Source organism: Mesocricetus auratus, unplaced genomic scaffold (genome assembly GCF_017639785.1).
Source record: "Mesocricetus auratus isolate SY011 unplaced genomic scaffold, BCM_Maur_2.0 Super-Scaffold_100008, whole genome shotgun sequence".
In the NCBI taxonomy this organism is placed as follows: domain Eukaryota; kingdom Metazoa; phylum Chordata; class Mammalia; order Rodentia; family Cricetidae; genus Mesocricetus; species Mesocricetus auratus.
Window position 1 is genome coordinate 87,991,447 of NW_024429192.1, and position 21,147 is coordinate 88,012,593.

At 38.2% G+C, this 21,147-nt stretch overlaps 1 protein-coding gene across 5 annotated transcripts in view; it reads left to right on the forward strand.

The window, feature by feature from the left end:
* The window catches only part of Pds5b (PDS5 cohesin associated factor B), a 127,387-nt gene that overhangs the window by 36,872 nt on the left and 69,368 nt on the right, over window positions 1–21,147 (forward strand). For all 5 annotated transcript variants that reach the window (XM_013122830.3, XM_005083163.4, XM_040751430.1 and 2 more), the window contains 6 exons: window positions 3,590–3,716; window positions 8,065–8,268; window positions 11,461–11,547; window positions 11,648–11,745; window positions 12,556–12,682; window positions 16,357–16,437. In XM_013122830.3, the coding sequence (XP_012978284.1) occupies window positions 3,609–3,716; window positions 8,065–8,268; window positions 11,461–11,547; window positions 11,648–11,745; window positions 12,556–12,682; window positions 16,357–16,437 (705 nt within the window). In that variant the 5' untranslated portion in view covers window positions 3,590–3,608. Of the gene's footprint in view, window positions 1–3,589; window positions 3,717–8,064; window positions 8,269–11,460; window positions 11,548–11,647; window positions 11,746–12,555; window positions 12,683–16,356; window positions 16,438–21,147 lie in introns of those variants that run through there.

Sequence of the window (21,147 nt, forward strand, 5' to 3'; positions counted from 1 at the left end):
CTTGCCTACATTCGGTGTCACTGTCATTTTATTTCAGTCATTGTGTGGTGTATAATGGTGGAGGTTTAGTTTGTGCTCTTGGAGATAATAATGCTGAATCTTCACTTACTGTTGCTTATGTATTCTCCAAACATCGTTTCTTTTCTTGATTGTTTGTTTGCTTACTTATTTATTTTACATCCCAGCCGCAGCCTCCCCATCCACCCCTCCTCCATATTCACTCAGAAAGGGGCAGGCCTCCCATGGGCATCAACAAAGTGTTGACATATCTCAGTGCCAGAGGATCAAGCACCTCCTACTGTATTCAGGCTGGACAAAGCAATCCAGAATAAGGAATAGGTTTCCAAGAGCCACCCAAAGCGCCAGGGACAGCTCCTGCTCCTATTGCTAGGAGTCCTATAAATAGACCAAGCTATACAACTGTCACATACATATGCAGAGGGTCTAGGTGGTCCCATGTAAGCGCCCTGGTTGGTGGTTCACACTCCGTGAGTTCCCATGAGCCGGGATAGCTGTTTCTGTGGATTTCCTTGTGATGTCTCTGACCCCATTGGATCCTACAATCTCTCCTCCCTCCTTAGCAGGACTCCCCAAGCTAGGCCCAATATTTGGCCCTGGGTTTCTGAATCTGCCTCCACCAGTCACTGTATGAAGTCACTCTTTGATAATAGCCATAGTAGTAGTTGTAGTAGTCACCAGTCCCATCCCAGGGGATGGCCAGTTTAGGCTGCTGGGAGTCTTAGCTGGGGCCATTCTTGTAGACTGGCGGAAGTTTCCCTTGCATCAGGCTTCTATCCAACTTGTAAAGCTCCCCTGTCCAGTCAGTATGATTGTATTTTTATAGTGTCCTTTTGAGAGTGTATATATAATATGCTGGTTTATATTTTGTGAACTTATGTGGACTGTTCACTTTTCTGTGAGTCATAAGATATATATATACACATACACATACACATATATATACACATACACACATATATACACACGCATACACACACATATATGTGTCATAGTACTACAAGTCACTTATCAGGTGTTTTACAGATATTTTCTGACTTGACTACTGGTTTAACATTGTAGAAGTTTGTCTAGTTTAGAATTTTTACATAAGCATGTACTCTGGGGTTTTGTGTTTGATGTCCTTCAATTAACTCTAACCCTAATCCTCATTGTTATTTGAAGCAATACTTGATTGACTCCATAGTTGTATTTTTGTTGTATGTTTACTTATCCTACAGTTGATAGACACTTGGGTTTGCTGTGAATGTTTGAGTATATGCCTTACATTAAACATGTGTGTTTCTCTTGAGCACATACAAATAAGTGGGCACTGGAGCTGTGTGTGTGTGTGTGTGCGTGCGAGAGAGAGAGAGAGAGAGAGAGAGAGAGAGAGAGAGAGAGAGAGAGAGAGAGAGAGAGAGAGAGATTGTGTTTTCTTTTGCTTGGTTTTCTAGGGAATATTTTTCTGATATTTTTACTTACGTAATCCTCTATCTACATTTCAAAACTTAACACAAATGAGTTTCACTATATAGCACTGGCTGGTCTAAAACTCACAAGTGATCCACTTTCTTCTCTTCACTTGATCACATGTATTATATATATATGCAAAGTATTTAATATGTGCTAAACAATGTTCTGAGTGCCTATACAGACAGCTGTCAAATTTTGTTTGGCTAATATGTTCTTTTTTTTTTTTTTTTTTTTTTTTTGGTTTTATGAGACAGGGTTTCTCTGTATTGTTTTGGAGGCGGTCGGTCCAGCCTGGCCTCAAACTCAAAGAGATCCACCTGCCTCTGCCTCCCGAGTGCTGGGATTAAAGGCGTGCGCCACCACTGCCCGGCGGCTAATATGTTCTTATTTCACCTATTCTTGACTATCACATTCCTTAGATTTAAACTTTGGGTTTGCATATTGAAGATGAGATTTTATTGTCTCCTGGCTTATGGTATTGCTACTGAGAAATTGCCTATTTAGTTTTTTTTAAATTAATTTTTATTTAAATTCAAAACAATCTTATTTTACATACCAATCCCAGTTTCCTTTCCCTCCCAACCTCCCATTCCCCCCACCAACCTCCACCCCACCTCCTATCCACTCCCCAGAGAGAGTGAGGCCTCCGATGGGGGTATCATCAAAGTCTGTCACATCATTTGGGGCAGGATCTAGGTCCGTGCCCCCCCCCCCCCCCATTTAGGCTGAGAGAGTAACCCTTCGTAGGGAATGGGCTCCCAAAGTCCATTTGTGCACTAGGTATAAATACTGGTTCCACTGCCAGAGGCCCCATAGACTGCTCAGACCCCCCCCAACTGACACCCACGTTCAGGGGTCCTGGTTCGGTCCTATGCTGGTTCCCCAGCTGTCAGACTGGGGGCTATGAGCTCCCACTTGCTCAGATCAGCTGTTTCTGTGGGTTTCCCTAGCTTGGTCTTGACCCCTTTGCTCATCACTCCTCCCTGTCTACAACTGGATTCCAGGAGTTCGGCTCAGGGGTTAGCTGTGAATCTCTGCTTCTGCTTCCATCAGCTACTGGGTGAAGGTTCATGTTTTTCATTCTGTGTCTGGGTTACCTCACTCAGGATGGTTTCTTCTAGTTCCATCCATTTGCCTTCGAATTTCAAGATTTCATTGTTTTTTCCATTGTGGCACCGCATTTTTTTTTAAAGTATTCTTCGGTTGGGGGGCATCTAGGTTGCTTCCAGGTTCTGGCTATTACAAATAATGCTGCTGTGAACATAGCTGAACAGATGTCCTTGTGGTATGAATGTGCATCCTTTGGGTATATGCCTAAGAGTGGAATTGCTGGGTCTTGAGGTCGACTGATTCCCATTTTCCTGCGAAACTGCCATACTGATTTCCAAAGTGGCTGTACAAGTTTGCATTCCCACCAGCAATGGAAAAGTGTTCCCCTTTCTCCACATAAGCTGTCATTGGTGTTTTTGATTTTAGCCATTCTGATAGGTATAAGATGGTATCTCAGAGTTGTTGTTTTGATTTGCATTTCCCTGGTGACTGAGGATGTTGAGCAATTTCTTAAGTGTCTTTTAGCAACTTGAGATACTCTGGTTTCTCTTCAGATCATATAAATCTTTTTACCTATTTGTTTTCAAATGCTCTTCTTTTCAAGGTAGTGTATTTGTTTTGAGATTTTATTCTCTTTTTAAAAATGTTTTTTAACTGAAATAGAATTACATCACTTTCCCCTCTAATCATTTATGATACTTCTTTTATTAAATAATATATTTGTATTAATCCTTGGAGAATTTCATACAACTTATTTTGATCATATTCACATTCATTCCTGCCTTTCACTTTAAACATTTATTTATTTTGGTTATTTTTTCTATTGTGTTGTGTTTTGTTGGGGAGAGTTAGTGTAAATTATACAGCTTGCTACTAATGGGAATAGAATAAGTAAATTTGTTTTTCACAGTCATTTTGGGAAATGTTCAGTAAAGTAGTTTTCACTAGATGACCAAATTACTCTGAATCAGAAGCAATTACAAATTGTTGGAGAACAACTTATCTTTTACATTTATTATAATACATGCCTGTTTTTAGTTTGTAACTAATACTTTTCTTGTTTTAGGGGTACAGACATTTCCATCATGGCTCATTCAAAGACAAGGACCAACGATGGGAAGATTACTTACCCTCCTGGTGTCAAGGAAATCTCAGATAAAATTTCTAAAGAGGAGATGGTCAGGCGCTTAAAGGTGAGTGAACAGCCGTATGGTTCAGACAGCTGGGCAGTGTGGGGCTTTCCTTTGGGATCTTCATGTAGGACCATGTAACTTGCTTTACTAGGGGAAAAAAAATTAAGATGGCAGAGAAAGGGGAATAGGGTAGGTAAGGAATAGTGTGGGGCTCACTGCTACTCAGAGAGTGATTGACAGGCACATGTCCCATGATATCTTTATACTCTCCATTATCAAGTTATCTGCTCTGTCTTCCTATTTGATGCTCACTACCCTTATCCTCACCCTCCCCATCCCCAACTCTTCAGGTGTAGGAAGGGAAGTTGTAGGTATAATTTATAAGAGTCCTTGGGTATAGGTTACCTCCTGGTAGGTTGCTTTAGAGTAGTCAGAGCTTGATTGTTAGCGTCTGCCTCTATTTCTGGCACACAGTAGCAAACCAAGATGGATGGTTACCCTTGCATGAGGCCTTCTTCTTGATAAGACTCCCTTTAGATTACACTTGAATAATGCTTCACCTTTTTCCTTAGGGCATTAATGGTCTCTGTGACTCTTCAAATGTTTAAAGCAGCATTAACAAAGTACATGTGAACCCAGTTGACCAGTTGCTCAAGATCACTCTTAAACTTGAATACTTTTTTTCCTTGTGTGTATGCATTATCTAGACATGTTTTCGCTATAGCATTATAATACTCATTCCTTTCAAATGATGCAAAACATAAAATTGTACTTATTAGTGGGTCATATGTAGTATTTCAACATATACATTCTATATATTTACTGATCTGTTATTCTGATTGTCAGTGTTGGAAAACTTCAGCACATCAGGAGGCAGAGGCAGGTAGATCTCTGTGAGTTCAAGGCCAGCCTGGTCTACAAGAGCTAGTTCCAGGACAGCCTCCAAAGCCACAGAGAAAACCTGTCTCAAAAAAAAAAAAAAAAAAAAAAGGAAAACTTCAATACTGAAGACCCAGAAGCCTTACAAAACAGTAGTTTCTTAGGTTGCTGTGTGGTGTATATATGTATGTATATATATGTAAGTGATGCTAGCACTACCATAGACTTCACTTGAAGTCTGGATAGTGTTTACTTTTCCTTAAGCTATTAGAATGCAGCTGTCAGAGGTCTATTACTTAAAAGAAAAGGTACCTTTATCATAGATAAGATATCCATCCACCTCCTGACAAGCTCAGTCTCATTAGAAACTCGTGTCTGTCTCATTCAGTAGAAACAAGCTCAGCTCTTTTATGTACGATGCGTTTACTTTTCTATGTATTTATCTTTTCCTGCCTGTTGATTTTTTGTGAAACTAACACCTTTATTTTCTCAGGTTTATCCCAGAAATGATAAGAAAAAGTGCTATGAAGATGACATACACATACAAACTGATTCACATATTTAAAATTAGAGGCCTCATCTGAGTTACAACTGAGGGTTCCCCTTCTCCCTCTTAAGGCCTTCTTGCTGTGTAGCTCAGGCTGGCCTGAAACTCCATATGTAGCCCAAATTGGCCTTGAATTTATAATCCTGCCTAAACTTCCTGAATGCTGGGATTAGCGATAGTTGTTACAATACTGTTTGAGTACGCAACAGTGAAAAATTCCTGTTATCTGTGCTAGGAGCAAATTGGATTGTTTCGTTGTCTTCACGTTCGGTGTTGTGTAGTGTGCTTTTACTGTCAGCTGCTTATAGCATCAGCACTAGTGCACATTTTCATCATTTTCCATATTTATACCTGCTACGATTTTTAGCATCTTCCTCCTCAGAGAAATAGAAAATAGATTTAATTTAAATAATACTTTTTGCTATTTACAAATAACCTATATAAGCTTTATGAATTATGATAATTGTTCACATATAGGTTGTCATTCTTACATAATTTCTGGGTTTTCCTGTAGCATTTTATTCAAAATTCACTTTCTTTCTCATTCTTGTATGAAGAGACACTTGCTCATGCCGTCTTGTGTCTTTTCATAGGCACAAAAGTGTTGAGAGCTTACATACTGAGAATAGTGCAGTTTGTCCACTTTGGTTCTGTTTGGCATGGGGCATGGCAGAGCAGAGGGGTTGCTGGTAGCATTGTCCCCGCAGCTGCTCCATGTGTCCACTGTGGATTCCAGGCCTCCAGCAAGTGGAACCCCAGGCTGTGATGCTCAGTGGCTCTGCTCACCGTTTAGTATGTGTAGCACCACCTAGTGGATGCTGTATGGTTACCTTTTGTCTGAGTGAGCATGAAATACCATGTTCTTTCAGGTTCTACTGTTTTCTTGATTCTCATTGGAAGAAAGAAGGCATTCTGTTGAATTCTATTTGAAGTAAGGGTAGCACAGATTTAGATAATCATTTCTACTAATATTAAAGTTAGAGAAAATGTTGTAGAATTTAAACTATAAAATCTCATTTAATTTGATTTCGGTTCCCCTTTTATGAAAATAATTATGAAGATAGATCTGTTTCTTGCAGCTTGTTTCTGTGTAACACATACATAGGTTCTCTCATTAAACCAATGAGATCATGCATTTGTATTTCCTTTTACTGTAGCCCAGAAGTATATTTTTTTCTATGCTTGCTTGCTGTATGTAGTCACTTCTTGGTAACTGAAGGATGCATTTTTTTGCTTACGAATACATTTTTGACATACTTTTAAAAAAGTGTTGTTTTTTCGTTTTTAATTTTTTAATTATGCGTGTCTCTAAGCTGGGCATGAACACACACACACATGAATACAGTACCCACATAATCCAGAAGAGGGTGTTGGATCCTCAGGCTCTGGAGTTACAGGCAATTGTGAGCTACCTGATATGGGTGCTGGCAACTGAATCTGGGACCTTTTGAAGAACAATAGCACATACTTGGATTATTGGGCCATCCATAAGCCCCAGACATTCTTTCTTGAAGCTGCTTATACAGTCTTTTGGGGAGGCTGAAATAGAAAAATGATATCTGGGGTGATTTAGTGGCTAAAATGATACATTTTGCTCTGGCAAAATACTTGACAAAAGCAATTTTAGGAAAGGAGAGCTTATTTTGGGCTCACAGTTTGAGGGTACAGTCCATTATGGCAAGGGAAGGCTTGGTAACAGGAGTCTCAGTGAGGCAGTTGGTCACATCATTACACCCAGTGTCAGGAAGCAAAGGGACAAGTGGAGCTCTACACGGTTTTTCCTTTTCATTCATTCAGGAATCCAAGCCACCCACATTCAGTAGTTGGTCTTATGTCTTTAGGTAAACACCAAAGGTGGGTTTCCATGTGACTCTAAATCCAGTCAAGTTGATGGTGAAAATAAACCATAATAGATGAAAACTGAAATTTTCATACTAGGGTTTTCTTTAGGATTAGAACTGTTAGAAAAGAAACGGAATGTGATTTTTTTAACATAAATTTTTATTTAAATTAGAAACAATCTTATTTTACATATCAATCCCAGTTCCCTCATCCTCCCATGCTCCCCACCAACCTCCCCATCCCCTCCCCAGGGAGGGTGAGGCCTTCCATGGGGAATCATCAAAGTCTATCTCATCATTTGGGACTGGGCCTAGGCCCTCCTCTGTGTATCTAGGCTGAGAGTATCCTTCCATGGGGAATGGACTCCCAAAGTCCATTCCTACACTAGGGATAAATACTGTTCCACTGCTAGAGGTCCCATAGACTGCCCAGATCTCCTAGCTGACACCCGCATTCAGGGATCCTGGTTCAGTCCTATGCTGGTTCCCCATGGGATGTGATTTTTAAGTGCTATAGAACTTACTACACTTGTACAAGGGAGACAACAAATCTCCACAGATACAGACCCTGAATAATGGCCCCTGCGTAGTGTGCGTTTTAAATTTAAAGTTTGATCGGCAGATACGTGAACAAATGACAAATTCTTACTTAAACCAGTGGTTCTCAATCTATGGTTGTGACCCCTTTGTGGGTCAAATGACCCTTAGAAAACACAGATATTTACATTAAGATTCATAACAGCAAAATTACAGTTATAAAGTAGCGATGGAGTAATTTTATAGTTGGGTTCACCCCAACATGAGGAACTGTATTAAAAGGTTGAAGCATTAAGAAGGTTGAGAACCACTGCTTTAAAATTAAACATTAATGAGTCTTTTTTGAGATGGGGTTTTGCTTTGTAGCCCAAACTAAACTTGAAATCCTATCCTTCTGAGTCTTGGGGTTATAGGCATGTGTAACTGTGCTTGGTTAAAAATATTTTAGTTATATTTTAAAAATTGTTTGCCTTCCACTTGTGGAAGGATCTCACTCTATACTTTTCTGATGAAACTGTATTTTGAGAGAACTTTTGTAAGTATTATGGCTTTTATCTGACTATTCATAGACAATATCTGATTATTTGATGATCTTTGTGTATAGATGGTTGTAAAAACTTTCATGGACATGGATCAGGACTCTGAAGAAGAAAAGGAACTTTACCTGAACCTAGCTTTGCATCTTGCTTCCGACTTTTTCCTCAAGCACCCTGATAAAGATGTTCGTTTACTGGTAGCTTGCTGCCTTGCTGATATTTTCAGGATTTATGCTCCTGAGGCTCCTTACACATCTCCTGATAAACTAAAGGCAAGTACTGATGGAAAGCACTGCCAGATTGACACTTTACTTTTCTGTTACATTGAATGAAATAAAGCAATTTCTTCAGATTCTGTTACATTGACTGGACCAATTTGGCATTAAACTTCTGTTTCCTGTGACACTTTTTGTTGTTGTTGTTTGGTTTTTCAAGACAGGGTTTCTCTGTGTAGTTTTTAGATCCTGCATGGAGCTTGCTCTGTAGACCAGGCTGGCCTCAAACTAACAGAGATCTGCCTGCCTCTGCCTCCCAAGTGCTGGGATTAAAGGCGTGGACCACCACCACCTGGCAACACTTAGCTTTTGAAATATAATTTCTGACCTCCAAAATAAGCAGATAAACAGAGGTACAGGCGCGCATGCACGCATGCACCCCCCTCAACCTCAGGAGGAATGAATTTATATTTTATTCTAGAGCCAAATATGAATGACTGTGGCCCAAGAACATGGATTTAGTTTACCCAAAATAACCATATTCTTCATGTGTTACCAGTTTCATGAGGCTTTTATGGTAACAGAACAATAGAAAGTTATTATCAAGGCCTCTTTTAAATACATTGGTGGAAACACCAGGTAGATGGATTATAGCAGTGTGGAGAAGTCTCTGTTACAGGTCTATGGCATAGAGCCTTTGGCTTGGTGGAAGCGTATAGCCTGTTCACATATTCCAGAAGGCACAAGTATGCTAGGTCTAACATGGAGGTCTGGGCATGAATAGTTATGAAGGGGGCCAAAGAAAGACCCAGATGATTTGTCTGTAGACCTGCACCATGCAGTCCTGCCACAGCCACAGAAGTTTTATAGCATCACCAAGGCTTGCCTTCCTTGGAACTTTGGCTTACAGAATGAATACTGTAGTTTTCATATGACACCATGGTTTTCATTATGATTTTGGGATGCTCCTTTTCCTTTTGAGCATTTATAATGAAGACCATGTTCATTGTTTAGAAGATAGCACTTAGTAGAAACCTGAATGAGAGCTGTACGAAAGATACCAAGTGACTGTGTGACAAGTCATGTAAATGATTTTGGAAGATACTGGTCAGAAAATGACTTTCCTTAGTAAGATTATTCATCCATTGTAAAAAAAGAAAGTAGCAAGCAGTTTGCTTCACTGAATGTTGTTAGTTATTTTTTGTGAACTGAGTGTGCCAGGGGTAAGGGAAAGCAACAACACCCAAATCAGACATGAGCCTTGGGCTTCTGTAATTTTTTCTTGATAACTGGAATGAGGAATGTGGTCCCTTAATACATCTGCCAACAGTGTAGCATCCCCAGTATGGTTTGGGATGGTACTGTTATAAAGAATATCAAGATGAGGGAAGTGGAGGGCAGTGTTACTGGTCAGTAAAATCTGAGTCGTGTCAGACTTAAGAATAATAGGTCATGTGAGCTGGTTGTGTAGTTACTTTTCACCTGGATTGCATGATATTTAAATGGTTTAGAGAATGATATGTTTGTTTGGTGTGTAAGTCAAGGCTATTCCTTACCAGATGTTTTGTTGATGTTGTCTAAACAAGAAGTAGACTATACTGTGCAACTTATTTACCTCTTTTTTTTGTTTGTTTTTTTTGTTTTTTGTTTTGTTTTTTCGAGACAGGGTTTCTCTGTATTGTTTTGGAGGCTGGCCTCGAACTCACAGAGATCTGCCTGCCTCTGCCTCCCGAGTGCTGGGATTAAAGGCGTGCGCCACCAATGCCCGGCTATTTGCCTCTTTTGTGGACTTTACAGATTGTATAAACAGTGTCCTAGGTCAAGGCTTAGGACTGATGAAAGGTATCACAAAAGAACAGGTACAGATCTATTCTCTATATCAAGACAGTTCTGAGAAGAATACCCAATAGATAAGATAAAGGCCTGCATGGAGTATCTGAAACATTTAAAAAGTCTGTCTCTGTCTTTAGAATCAATCTTTTGGTCTCAATTTACATACTCCCTTTTCTGTTTGGAGGATAGAACTGAAGAATCACTGTGTTTTTAAGAATGCTTTCTAAGTATTTATAGGATAGTTTTCATTCTGATTGGCTTCAAGGCCACATTTTATCTACATTAATGCCACATCAGTTAGTGTTATATAGTAGAAAATTGTCAGTCTCCTTTTTTACCTTTCAATCTTAGTTTGTTACTGCCATGAGCAAACCCTGATTGGACATTTGGCTTGTTAAGAGGTTATGAGTGAATTGGCAATTGTTTGCAACTTCTGATAGATCTAGTATGCCAGTATGTGGCTTTCAGACAATAGAGTAAGATTGTCAGAAAAGCTCGTTCATGTTTTATACATTTCTACTGTCAAAGCAGCCGTTTTCAAAGAATGTACTTTTAATAGTGCTTTTCTTGAAATATTACTCATTTGCATATAATAATTTTGCTTTTTAAAGTATATATTATTTTACTTATAGAGAAAAATTTTTCTTATTGATTGGTAACAAAATTCCTTTAGGGAATTAGTTTTTAATGTTAGTTTTTGTTTTTTTTTTCACATCTTTTCACAGTTTTCAAAAACTGAAACTCAGGAAAATTTACCTTAAAGTGACTTTTTGTCTGTTTTTAAAGACGCAATAGGTACAAAGGGAAATATAAAAAAAAATCTAAAATAAGGGGTAGGGAAAGATTGAGAAATGACTCCAGTGTAATGATGATTAAGAAGCTAGACACACAGACTTCCATTTCCATCTGCCTCAAATGTCTAAGCTTCTGTATGTGATGTGTTGTTACTTGGTAATTTTGTTTTGGGATTTTATGATTCCTCAATTGTCCTCTTGCTGTGTAATTGTGTTATTTCACGTGTTGTAGTTTTTCAAGGGAGTCCTCAGCTCTCAGTTATTGCAACACCTTTATTCTAATAATAGCATGGATTTTATTTGACTCACTTTTAAAGGCTATTAGTTTAATATGCTGTATGATGAGCATTTTCGGTACATTAACATTATGTGATCTGTGTAATGATTTTCTAAGAAGGAAAATAGGTGTATCATGGTTTTTATACATAGTATTTATTTGTAAGATACCAGAATCTTTATGTAAAGTTGTACTGCAAAAAATTCTGCCTTTCTTTTTCTTCCTTACAATTTATCCTTATGTGTCTACAATGTTGGTGGATAACTGTAGCTAGTCCTACTAGTATAATGTGTGTTTCCATTTAGCATTCTTAATCTAAGCAAAACTTTGGTTTTTTTTTTAAAGGATATATTTATGTTTATAACAAGACAATTAAAAGGACTAGAAGATACAAAGAGCCCTCAGTTCAATAGGTATTTTTATTTACTTGAGGTAAGCAATCTGCTATAACTTGAGGGGATCTAAATTTTATTTTTGTTCTTGTATACTTTTAGCAACTAAAATATTTACTTCCCTTTTTCACTTTTTTTAGAACATTGCATGGGTTAAGTCATATAACATATGCTTTGAATTAGAAGATAGCAACGAAATCTTTACTCAACTATACAGAACATTATTCTCAGTTATAAAGTAAGTTCATTTTCAAATAACACTTCATAATTGTGAAGATTTTCAGTTCACAGTGAATCCACATAGACTTACATTCTTTGTAGTTCTAAATGGATAGAACTTATTGTTATATATTTATTGGTTATAGGAACAAATTAGACTAATCTTTTGGGATTATTACTTGTTTACATAATGTATTATCTTTTTATTGCTGTTGTTGTTGAGAAAGTCTATAGCTCTGGCTGCCTTGGAACTCTATATAGACCAGGATGGCCTGGAACTCACAGAGATCAGCTTGCTTAATATTAGGATTAAAGGCGTACACCACCACTCTTGGCTTATATTGACTTTTTAATATATATGATTATTTGAAATTTTGTTCATCTGTAAAATAGAATTTTAAAATATTTTGTCCAAATTTAAGGTGAAACTGAGATTGCATTTCATTTAATTACTTTGGTTGTGAGATGGCTAAAATTATGGGCAAGTAATTATGTATATCCCCCTTGGTGTTTTTTTGTTTTTTTTGAAACAGGGTTTCTCTTTGTAGACCCAACTGTCCTGGAACTCCCTTTGTAGACCAGACTGACTTCGAACTCACAGAGATCCACCTGTCTCTGCCTTTGCCTCCAAAGTACTGGGATTAAAGGTGTGTACCACCACTGCCCAATTTAGTAACACAGTTTTAAAAATAAATTTTTATTAGTGTAAGAGCAGAGAAAAAGCAACTTGATAGTAAAATAGTTTTATCTCACCATTTTTATAAAGTATAATGTTACTAGTATCATGTGTCTCAGATACATTTGGATAAATAACTGTTTTGGATTTCAGCAACGGCCACAATCAGAAAGTGCATATGCATATGGTGGATCTCATGAGCTCTATCATTTGTGAAGGCGACACAGTGTCTCAGGAGCTCTTAGATACCGTTTTGGTAAATCTGGTACCTGCCCATAAGGTATGTGAAATGTGTCTAACTCTACTAAGCTAGTATTCAGAGTATATGCTTATGTTGTAAATAGAATTTATCCTGCTTGAAGCTTAGTTTTGTAGACTCTCAATTAATACATTTATTGTTTGAGGTATAACAAACACATTACATTTCTTAGTCACCAATTAAGTGAAGAAATAATGGACTTAGTTCATATGATAAAATATTTGTGATCTATGAGTTTTCTGTAGGATGAGTTTTACATAGTTATCAGGGCCAAAAGAAGTTTGCGAGCCTGATAACATTTCAGAGTATATGCTGACGTCCTGGCTCTTCCTCTGCCTCCTCCCCTAAACTTCAACAGCTCATGGGCTTCTCATTCCTATGTAACTACCATTTTGGCCATGTGCTGCTTTTGTTCCCTCTGGTCTTTATTTCCTCAGTTGCTCCTCCTCCCTCCTCTCAAGACCTGGTCCAGTCTGCTGACCATGTTTGGTCTTCTACTTTCCCTGCTTGGGATTCTTCCAGATGCCTCTGGCTGTACTTTCCCTCATACCTACCATAAAAACCTTCCCCTCAACTGTACCTTAGAGAGGTCATACCCTTACTTTTCTGATGCCAAAACCCCCACTTTATACAGCAGTGAGTTAATAGCTGCTTAAGTACTGTTATATGACTATGTGTTGGCACATGGAAGCAGCTGGGATCGTAGTTGAAAGATTGGGCTAATGTAGAGACAGAGAGGTTAAAGACTTTTGAAAGTACCTGACTCTTGTAAGCAGTTGGAATGGCAGTTGTATGATTGAGAAGGAGTTGATTTTAATATAGGAGCATAAAAATTACCAACAAAAGCAAACCTTTATTCAATGTTTTTCTCTGCTTAAATTTAAGGACTCTAGCATTATATTGTTTTAGTATACAATTACATAATATTGGCACAAATAATCCTTCATTGGAAATGAACCCTTAATCAAACATTGGAAATCTATTAATGATGAGAGTAAGGAGACTCAACAGTAAGCTAACATTAGACGTCAAAAATTCAGGTGATGTATTTATTAAATGAAAAATCAGAGGTGTTGATGTGGGCTTTGATTGCCTCCATCTATTCTGTTGCTATGCATGTGTCTGGTTTACCTCTTCCTAATTCAGTTCAGCTATATACCTGTCACTGATAAATAGCCATGGGAAGGAAGGCAGGAGATAGAGAACAGACTCGGAAGCATATTGTACCCTCTCCCAGGCACATTGTACCTCTTTCTGAGGCTCATAGCACTTCCTCCTGAGACTCGTAGCACCTTCTTTACCTTTAGGGCTCACATTGTTAGGATTCCTGTTACCCTGTTATTTGAAAGAACTGTAAATTCTGGGTAGCAGCCCAACCTGTTTCTTTGAGGCAACCACCAGGAAATGTGGTCTGTTGTCTCAAGCTCTTAGTTCTCTAATCAGGTAGGAGGGCCAGCCAGTATCTACCTCGGGATCTTAGAGAAGTGTTCAAGAGTTGATGAAGCAGGCTCTCCATGGTTAGCCCTCTGGGGTTCATATCCACGCCAGTACCTGGGAGGAAAGACTTCCCAGACACAGATTAAGTATCCAGCTTGGGTTTTTGCACTCAGCAGCTGACTGCTAGAGAAGTCCCAGGCCTCTGTCTCTCTGGACTGTTGTCATGAAAAAGTCCATTTATCAGGGAAAATAGACACTTTCTGGGCTAGAAGATGTAGTTCAGGGGTAGCTCAGTTGGCCTAGCATGTGTGAGATCCTATTCCCGGCACCACTTAAGTAACAGTGTACACAAATAGATATTTCCTGAGCCCTGGATTTTCCTTGGCACACTGTACTGAAGCACTTGTAGAAACAAGAATACCATCTGACCTCTCATCTTTGAGAGCAGCTGGACTCTTCATAGTTTAATCCTTGGCTTAGTCTGCTTAACTGAGATGGAACAGTTTTGGGGTGTAATTTCTGTTTTCATTCATTTGTATAATTGTAGTTCTTCATAGCTTAGTGAATGTTCTGGATGAATAGTATATTCAAACAAAATTGAAAACAAATCTTAAGCAGATTAATGATACAGTATATTTTAAGTTAGCTAAAGGCATCCAACTAAGAGTTAAGGTCGTTGAAGTGATTCAGTGATAAAAACTTGATGACCTGGAGTGTGATCCCTGTGGTCCACAGGAGAGAATCATTGCTGGAAGTTGTCCTTTGACCATTATGTGCTTCCTGTGGCATGTGTATGTACATGCACATCATACATTCTCTATATAAACAAAATAGAATAAAAATAAGAGTTGAAAACCACAGTAGCTGGACATCTAAAAAGAAAATTAGGAGAAAAGCTTACTACGCGAGTGAAATGTAATCATTGGGCTAGTTGAATGTGGTCTATGGTGTACTCTTAAAATTTTAAAGATTTTAGGATCGGCAATAATGTGAACGACTTGAGTTTATCACATAACACAAATTGTCCCATTGAGCTGAAGATTAATCCAATTGGTTATGATAGGACAAGCAGCTATGGAAAAAGCTGATTTGTAAAATTCGGAGAAAGACTTGAAAAACAACTACAATTAAAAAAGAGAAGGTTATTTTATATTAATACTAGTGACAGGGACATAGCTCAGTTGGTGAACTGATTGTGGACTCAGGTTTGATCCCCCAAACCCAAATAAAGCCCTATGTAGTGTTGTGAACATTTAATCTAGGTACTAGGGAGTTGGTGCCAGATAGATCAGCTAGCCTAGTCTACTGAAGAAGAAAAAAGCAGAGGAAGAGAAGAAAAGAGACTATTGGTATCTAAGGAATGACACCCAAGACTGTCCTCTGGCTTCATCATGCATGAGTTTTTGATCTTCTTGTCTCAACCTCTTGAGTGGGATTACAGGTGTGTGTTACCATGCCCAGTATGTAGTGCTGGAGGTCTAACCCAAGCATTCCCTCGTGTTAGACAGGCACACTCTACCAATTGATCTTTTATCTTTTTAAAAATTTATTTACTTTTAATTTATGGCAATTGGTGTTTTGCCGTGGGTGTTGGTCCCCTGAACTGGAGTTACACACAGTTGTGAGCTGCCATATGGTTGCTGGGAATTGAACCCGGGTCCTCTGAGACAGCAGTCAGTGCTTTTAATCACTGAGCCATGTCTTCAGGTCCCTGATCTTTATCTTGAGCCCCCATGCTGTCTTTAATTGGATAAAGGCAGGGTATTTCTGGTAAAATATTTAAATATTTATCTGGTAAATATGTAAAGCAAAAATTAATGAATTATGAAGACAATTAAACATTCATTATTTATTGGGTCATTTTAAGGTCCTTCCTATTAGATAAGTTAGACCAACAGTTTGTAGAAATACTGAGTGTTTGAGCCAGGCGGTGGTGGCGCACACCTTTAGTCCCAGCATGTGGGAGGCAGAGGCAGGTGGATCTCTGTGAGTTGGAGATCAGCCTGGTCTACAAGAGCTAGTTTCAGGACAGCCTCCAAAGCCACAGAGAAACCCTGTCTCCAAAAACCAAAAAAAAAAAAAAAAGATACAAATAACATGTTGCTTTTCATAGTTGAGGTACAGGTCTTGGAGTTATAATTCAGTGCGAAAGTTCAGTAAGCCCAGCACATATGAGATCCCACCACTGCAGACAAACAAGCATAGTTCACTTTGTAAATCTATGTATATATAATACAGCTACTGTTTTTGTTTTCCAGAACTTAAACAAGCAAGCGTATGACTTGGCAAAGGCTTTGCTGAAGAGGACTGCTCAAGCTATTGAGCCATATATTACAAATGTAAGTCTCACAGTTGGTTTAGAGGATTTAGTCAAACTTTTAAAGACTGTTGGAAGTAAATCTCAGCAAGTAGCCTACATTTCTTAAGTTGCTATTGCAGTTTAACCAGTGACAGTTTCATTTTCTTTCTCTCCTTTCTTAAAGTTACTTTGTTTAGTGTTTCTGGGAAGGCTAGCTCTCTTGTTTGTGCCTTTATTTGCTTCCTTCAAGTTCCTAGAGATAATAGCTTTTTTTGAGGGGGGAAGGTTAGCAAAATATAGTTTGTAATGTTAGCAATAGAGTTAAAGGTAATTAGATAAAACATATGGTACTTTCTGCTATTCAGAGAAGTTGCTTACAGCTTTTTCAAGATTAAATTGATTTGTGTAAGGAGATGATATGAACCGAACCAGGGCCTAGAAATTGAAGACAAGTATGACTGCTATAACAATTTGGTAGAAGTTTCTTATATATTGTTATTCCCGAGGGAACCCTTTTAAATATCAGCCCATCTTTGGTCACTTATGAGTGACCACCTTATATTTGTTTTAGAAGAAATAGTTCTTAGCCACGTCACTTATATTAAGTTTTATTTTCTCTCCACAGCTCTTTGAGTTGTGTCACTGCAGGTGGCACCATCCATATCATACTGTATGTGAATGGTGGCTGCCTCTTGGAGCACAAGTCTAGAGTACAGTGTTAATGATAGCCCTGGACTTGTTTAACTGTTCTTTCTACTTGTCTTCTGCTCTCACCTACCTCAGCAGCTAGAAGGATGTAAATCTGTTTGCTTGAGAAAAGTGAGACAGTCTTTTTTATATGTATTTCATTACTCTGAAGTATGTTGGTAGAGAATTTTGTTTTGTTTTATGTAAAAATTTAAAGTCAGGTTATAAAAGATACTATGAAATGGCTTCCTGAGAAAAGTAAAGCACACCGTAATGCAGAACCTTGGTAAATCCTGCTTTTGTTTCTGATTTCAAAGAATTCCAGCATATGGTGGTTTGGAAACATAAAATTTATTTTGAGGTGAACTTTCAAATTCTAGAGGATTAATGCCATGACTTACCTTAATAGCTCCAGGATTGTCAACAGGTTCCAAAATTGCTTTCTGCAATATTTTGACACTTGGGCGTTGTTTGACATTAATTGATTGAATTGAGTTTGTCATTATTGACTTTATGGCACCCCTGGTATGTAGACCCAGACTCGGGCTTTCTAATCATCCCTTGCCTTTGGTTACTTCAAGTGCTTCTGAATGAAGATTTCCACACGCAGCCTAGCCCGCAGGGTGAACCCTGCCTGGAGTCTTTTACTTAAGCCAATACTTCCAATTCAAATGCGTTTCATGAGAACACTTACCTCATTTTGATGCCTTTTTCTAAGATTTAGGAAAATAAATATTTGAGCAATTAATGAAAGAAAAATGAGTAAAAGAGTGTTTACTGGGACTACATGATTTAAGTTGATTATACTGGTCTTTGAGTTTGGGGGTATGTTTGAAAAGGCAACGAAAGATAAGGAAGGGAAAAAGGCCCAGGGAAATGTTTTCAGTAATCCCAGAGAAATGAATGAAAAAACAAAAAGCACTTCCCTTAATTTCCTGTTGTTCTTGCCTATAGACCTAGATCATCGTGATCATCATCACCTCCCCTTCCGCCATGTCCATAGTTTTCTTACACTCTTTAGAATTTCGGAGTAGGCAAAAGGCAGTAGACTAGTGCATTGCCCCTAGCATATTTTCAGTTACATACTTACTTCTGGTACCTTGTCCATTGTTTTCTTTTTTTACCCTCATTGGTCTTTCCATTTATTTATTTAGAGAGAGCATGTATGTATATCTGTATATGTGCACAAATGTATATGTGTGTTGTATGCATGTGTCTATGCCCACCCATGTGGATGTTAGTGTGCATGGTGTGTGTACATGTGGAGGCAGCGATTGATGTTGGATTTCATCTTCTATAGCTCTCTACCTTTTAAAAATTACTTACCTATTTATTTTCAAGGCAGGGTTTTTCAAAGGACCTGGAGAATGGCCTTTGGGTTAGACTGGCTGACACTGGTTAGCCACCGGGATTCTTCCATTTCTACTTCCCTATCACTAGGATTATAGGTACATGCCACTGCACCCATGTGTGCTGGATATTCAGGCCTAGCTCCTTGTGCTTGCTCAGCATACACTTGGCCCACTGAATCATCTCTTCAGCCCTTTCATGATTATGTTTTCCTTTGTTTTAATTCCTTGCTTTATTTGAGGGTCAGTAATGAAGTCATTGGGACTTGCTTTTGTTCCCTTCCTCTAAGTCATCCCCTTATAAATTGAGTTTTGTGTTTTTAACATGAGAAATTAATTAATTAGTCAATTTATTTTTGAGACAGGGTTTCTCTGTGTAGCTCTGGCTGTTCTGGAACTCGCTCTGTAGACCAGGCTGGCCTTGAACTCACAGAGATCTGCCTGCTCCTGCCTCCCCAGTGCTGGGATTAAAGGTGTGCACTGTAAAGTTACTTTGTAGTGAACTGAACGGTATAGTATAAGATCGGTGCAGTGGAGGGGCCAATCCTATTGGACATACTAGGTGAAGTGATGCTGCTTACCTTCTTCGTGTAGCAGTGACAGGAGCAGGCACTGAGGTGGTGATGATCCTGCTTACCTCCTTTCACAGCGTGTGGTTTATACTCTGGTTCATTCTGGCACGCTGAGGTCTGTTTTTTAAGTGCTATTCCTAAATCCATGGGTACTGAAGAACTCTGTCTTTGGTTTTGTCTTTGATGGGGTCTCATTGTATTGCTCACTCTGACTGTACGCTAGTGGGCTCAAGTTTTACTCCTGCTTCAGCCTCCTGAGTAGTTAAAAGTACAGATCTCCCCCATAATGCCCTGCAAACTATTTCTTTCTAAAAATAGAATTCATTGTGGAACTGGACAGATGACTCAGCAGCTAAGAACACTGGCTGCTCTTCCAGATGACCCAGGTTCAATTCCTGGCACCTACATGATGATTCATACCCATAACTCTAATTCCAGGAGATCCAGTGCTCTGTTTTGGTTTCCAAGAGCTAGGCATACACATGATGTACAGATAAATATGCAAACAAAACACTCATGAATAAAGATAATGATGATAAATTTTAAAACTAGAATTCATTTTTACAGAGCACACAGTGGGAAAAAATAAAAAGGCAAAACAGAAACTCAAAAAGAAAACATACATAGATTGCTTTTTAATGATGTTATCATTTATTTTAACCAGATATTTTTAGTCACACATTTTAGGGTACAGCCCAATTTACTTTGTTGAACTGAAAAGTGTATCAGATCTTTATGGAAACAACCAGAAGATTTTTATGTTGCTTAGTCTCAGTGAATCTGTTTTTACATATGTAAATTGGGCTAGTGCTTTGGAAGGTAGAAGAAGAAATGTTACTTAAATGAAATCATTTTTTAATTTGACTAGGTTCTAACTTAGGCTTACAAAGATGGAATTTACTGCTCACTGCTTTCATTCTGATACAGGTGTTTCTGATTGTTAATTTGTGCTATATTATTAGCCATTGTCAAATAGTTTTTTTGCTGATTTTTGGAGGGGAATATTTTAGTTAAATCTGTGTGATGTCCCTTCTAAATTTTAAAATATATGGAGGTCTTGGGTTGTTTTATATTTGTGTCAGAATAACTGTTACTTATTTATTCATTTCTCAGATTATGTATTAAAGGCCCACTTTGTGCTGGACCTGTGCCAGACTCTTACTTCTTGGTCACCGCTCTTTTAGAGATGGAGTCTGTAGATACTCAGTAGATGTTTTTCTTTTCCATTGTGGTTTCTCTTGATTTTTTTAAAATTAGTTTTTATTGTGATAAATATTAGGTTTCATTGTAATACTTTCATACATCATCATGCCGTGTTCATATTCACATCCCTCACTATACTTCCTCATCTCTTCTTCACGCCCTTTCTGTTCCTCTCCAGAAATTACTCCCAGTTCTGCCTCTCTGCATCTAGATTCTCTCATGTTTTCTCACTTTCTTTTCTTCTATCCATATATATGTACATATGGCTGTGTTTATATTTACTGTAGATATGCCTCATCTATGTGCCCCATTATTGGATGTTTTTGATGGAATGTGTGAGATACTTGTTTCCCCCCTCTAGTTTGCAAGTTTTTCCCCAGGCTAGTAGGGAAGGTAATGATGGTTTGACTACTGTGGTAGCCATATTGGCTAATGATTATTCTTTAATAAGGGAAAAGTATCCTGAGGGATTTTATTTTAGTGGTTTTAAATTTAATTTTATTATTTTGTTTATTTAAGTGTTTTGCTCTTTATTTAAGCAGATGTCTTTGCATGACATGCATGCAGTGCCCTTAAAGGCCAGAGAGGGCATCAGATCCCAGGGATTGGAGTCAAAAGTCTGTGGTGAGCTGCTGTGTAGGTGCTGAGAATTGAGCCTTGGTCCTCTGGAAGACCAGCAGTTCTCTTAACTACTGAGCCATCTCTCCAGCCTCCTTACTGTTTTTTATAAATGGGAAAAATTTTTATAAATACAAATTTTAAGGCCAATAAAATTTAACCTGAGGAATTTAATATCTTTTACGTTTCTTTTCCACAAAATTAATGAGTAGAAAAAATTCAACAAGTTGTTTTAGAAAAATCAATAAATAAAGGATGGGAGTTTGTTCTTTAAAAAAATGTTTTTATTCATTGGGAATGTCTTAGTTGCTGTTATATTTC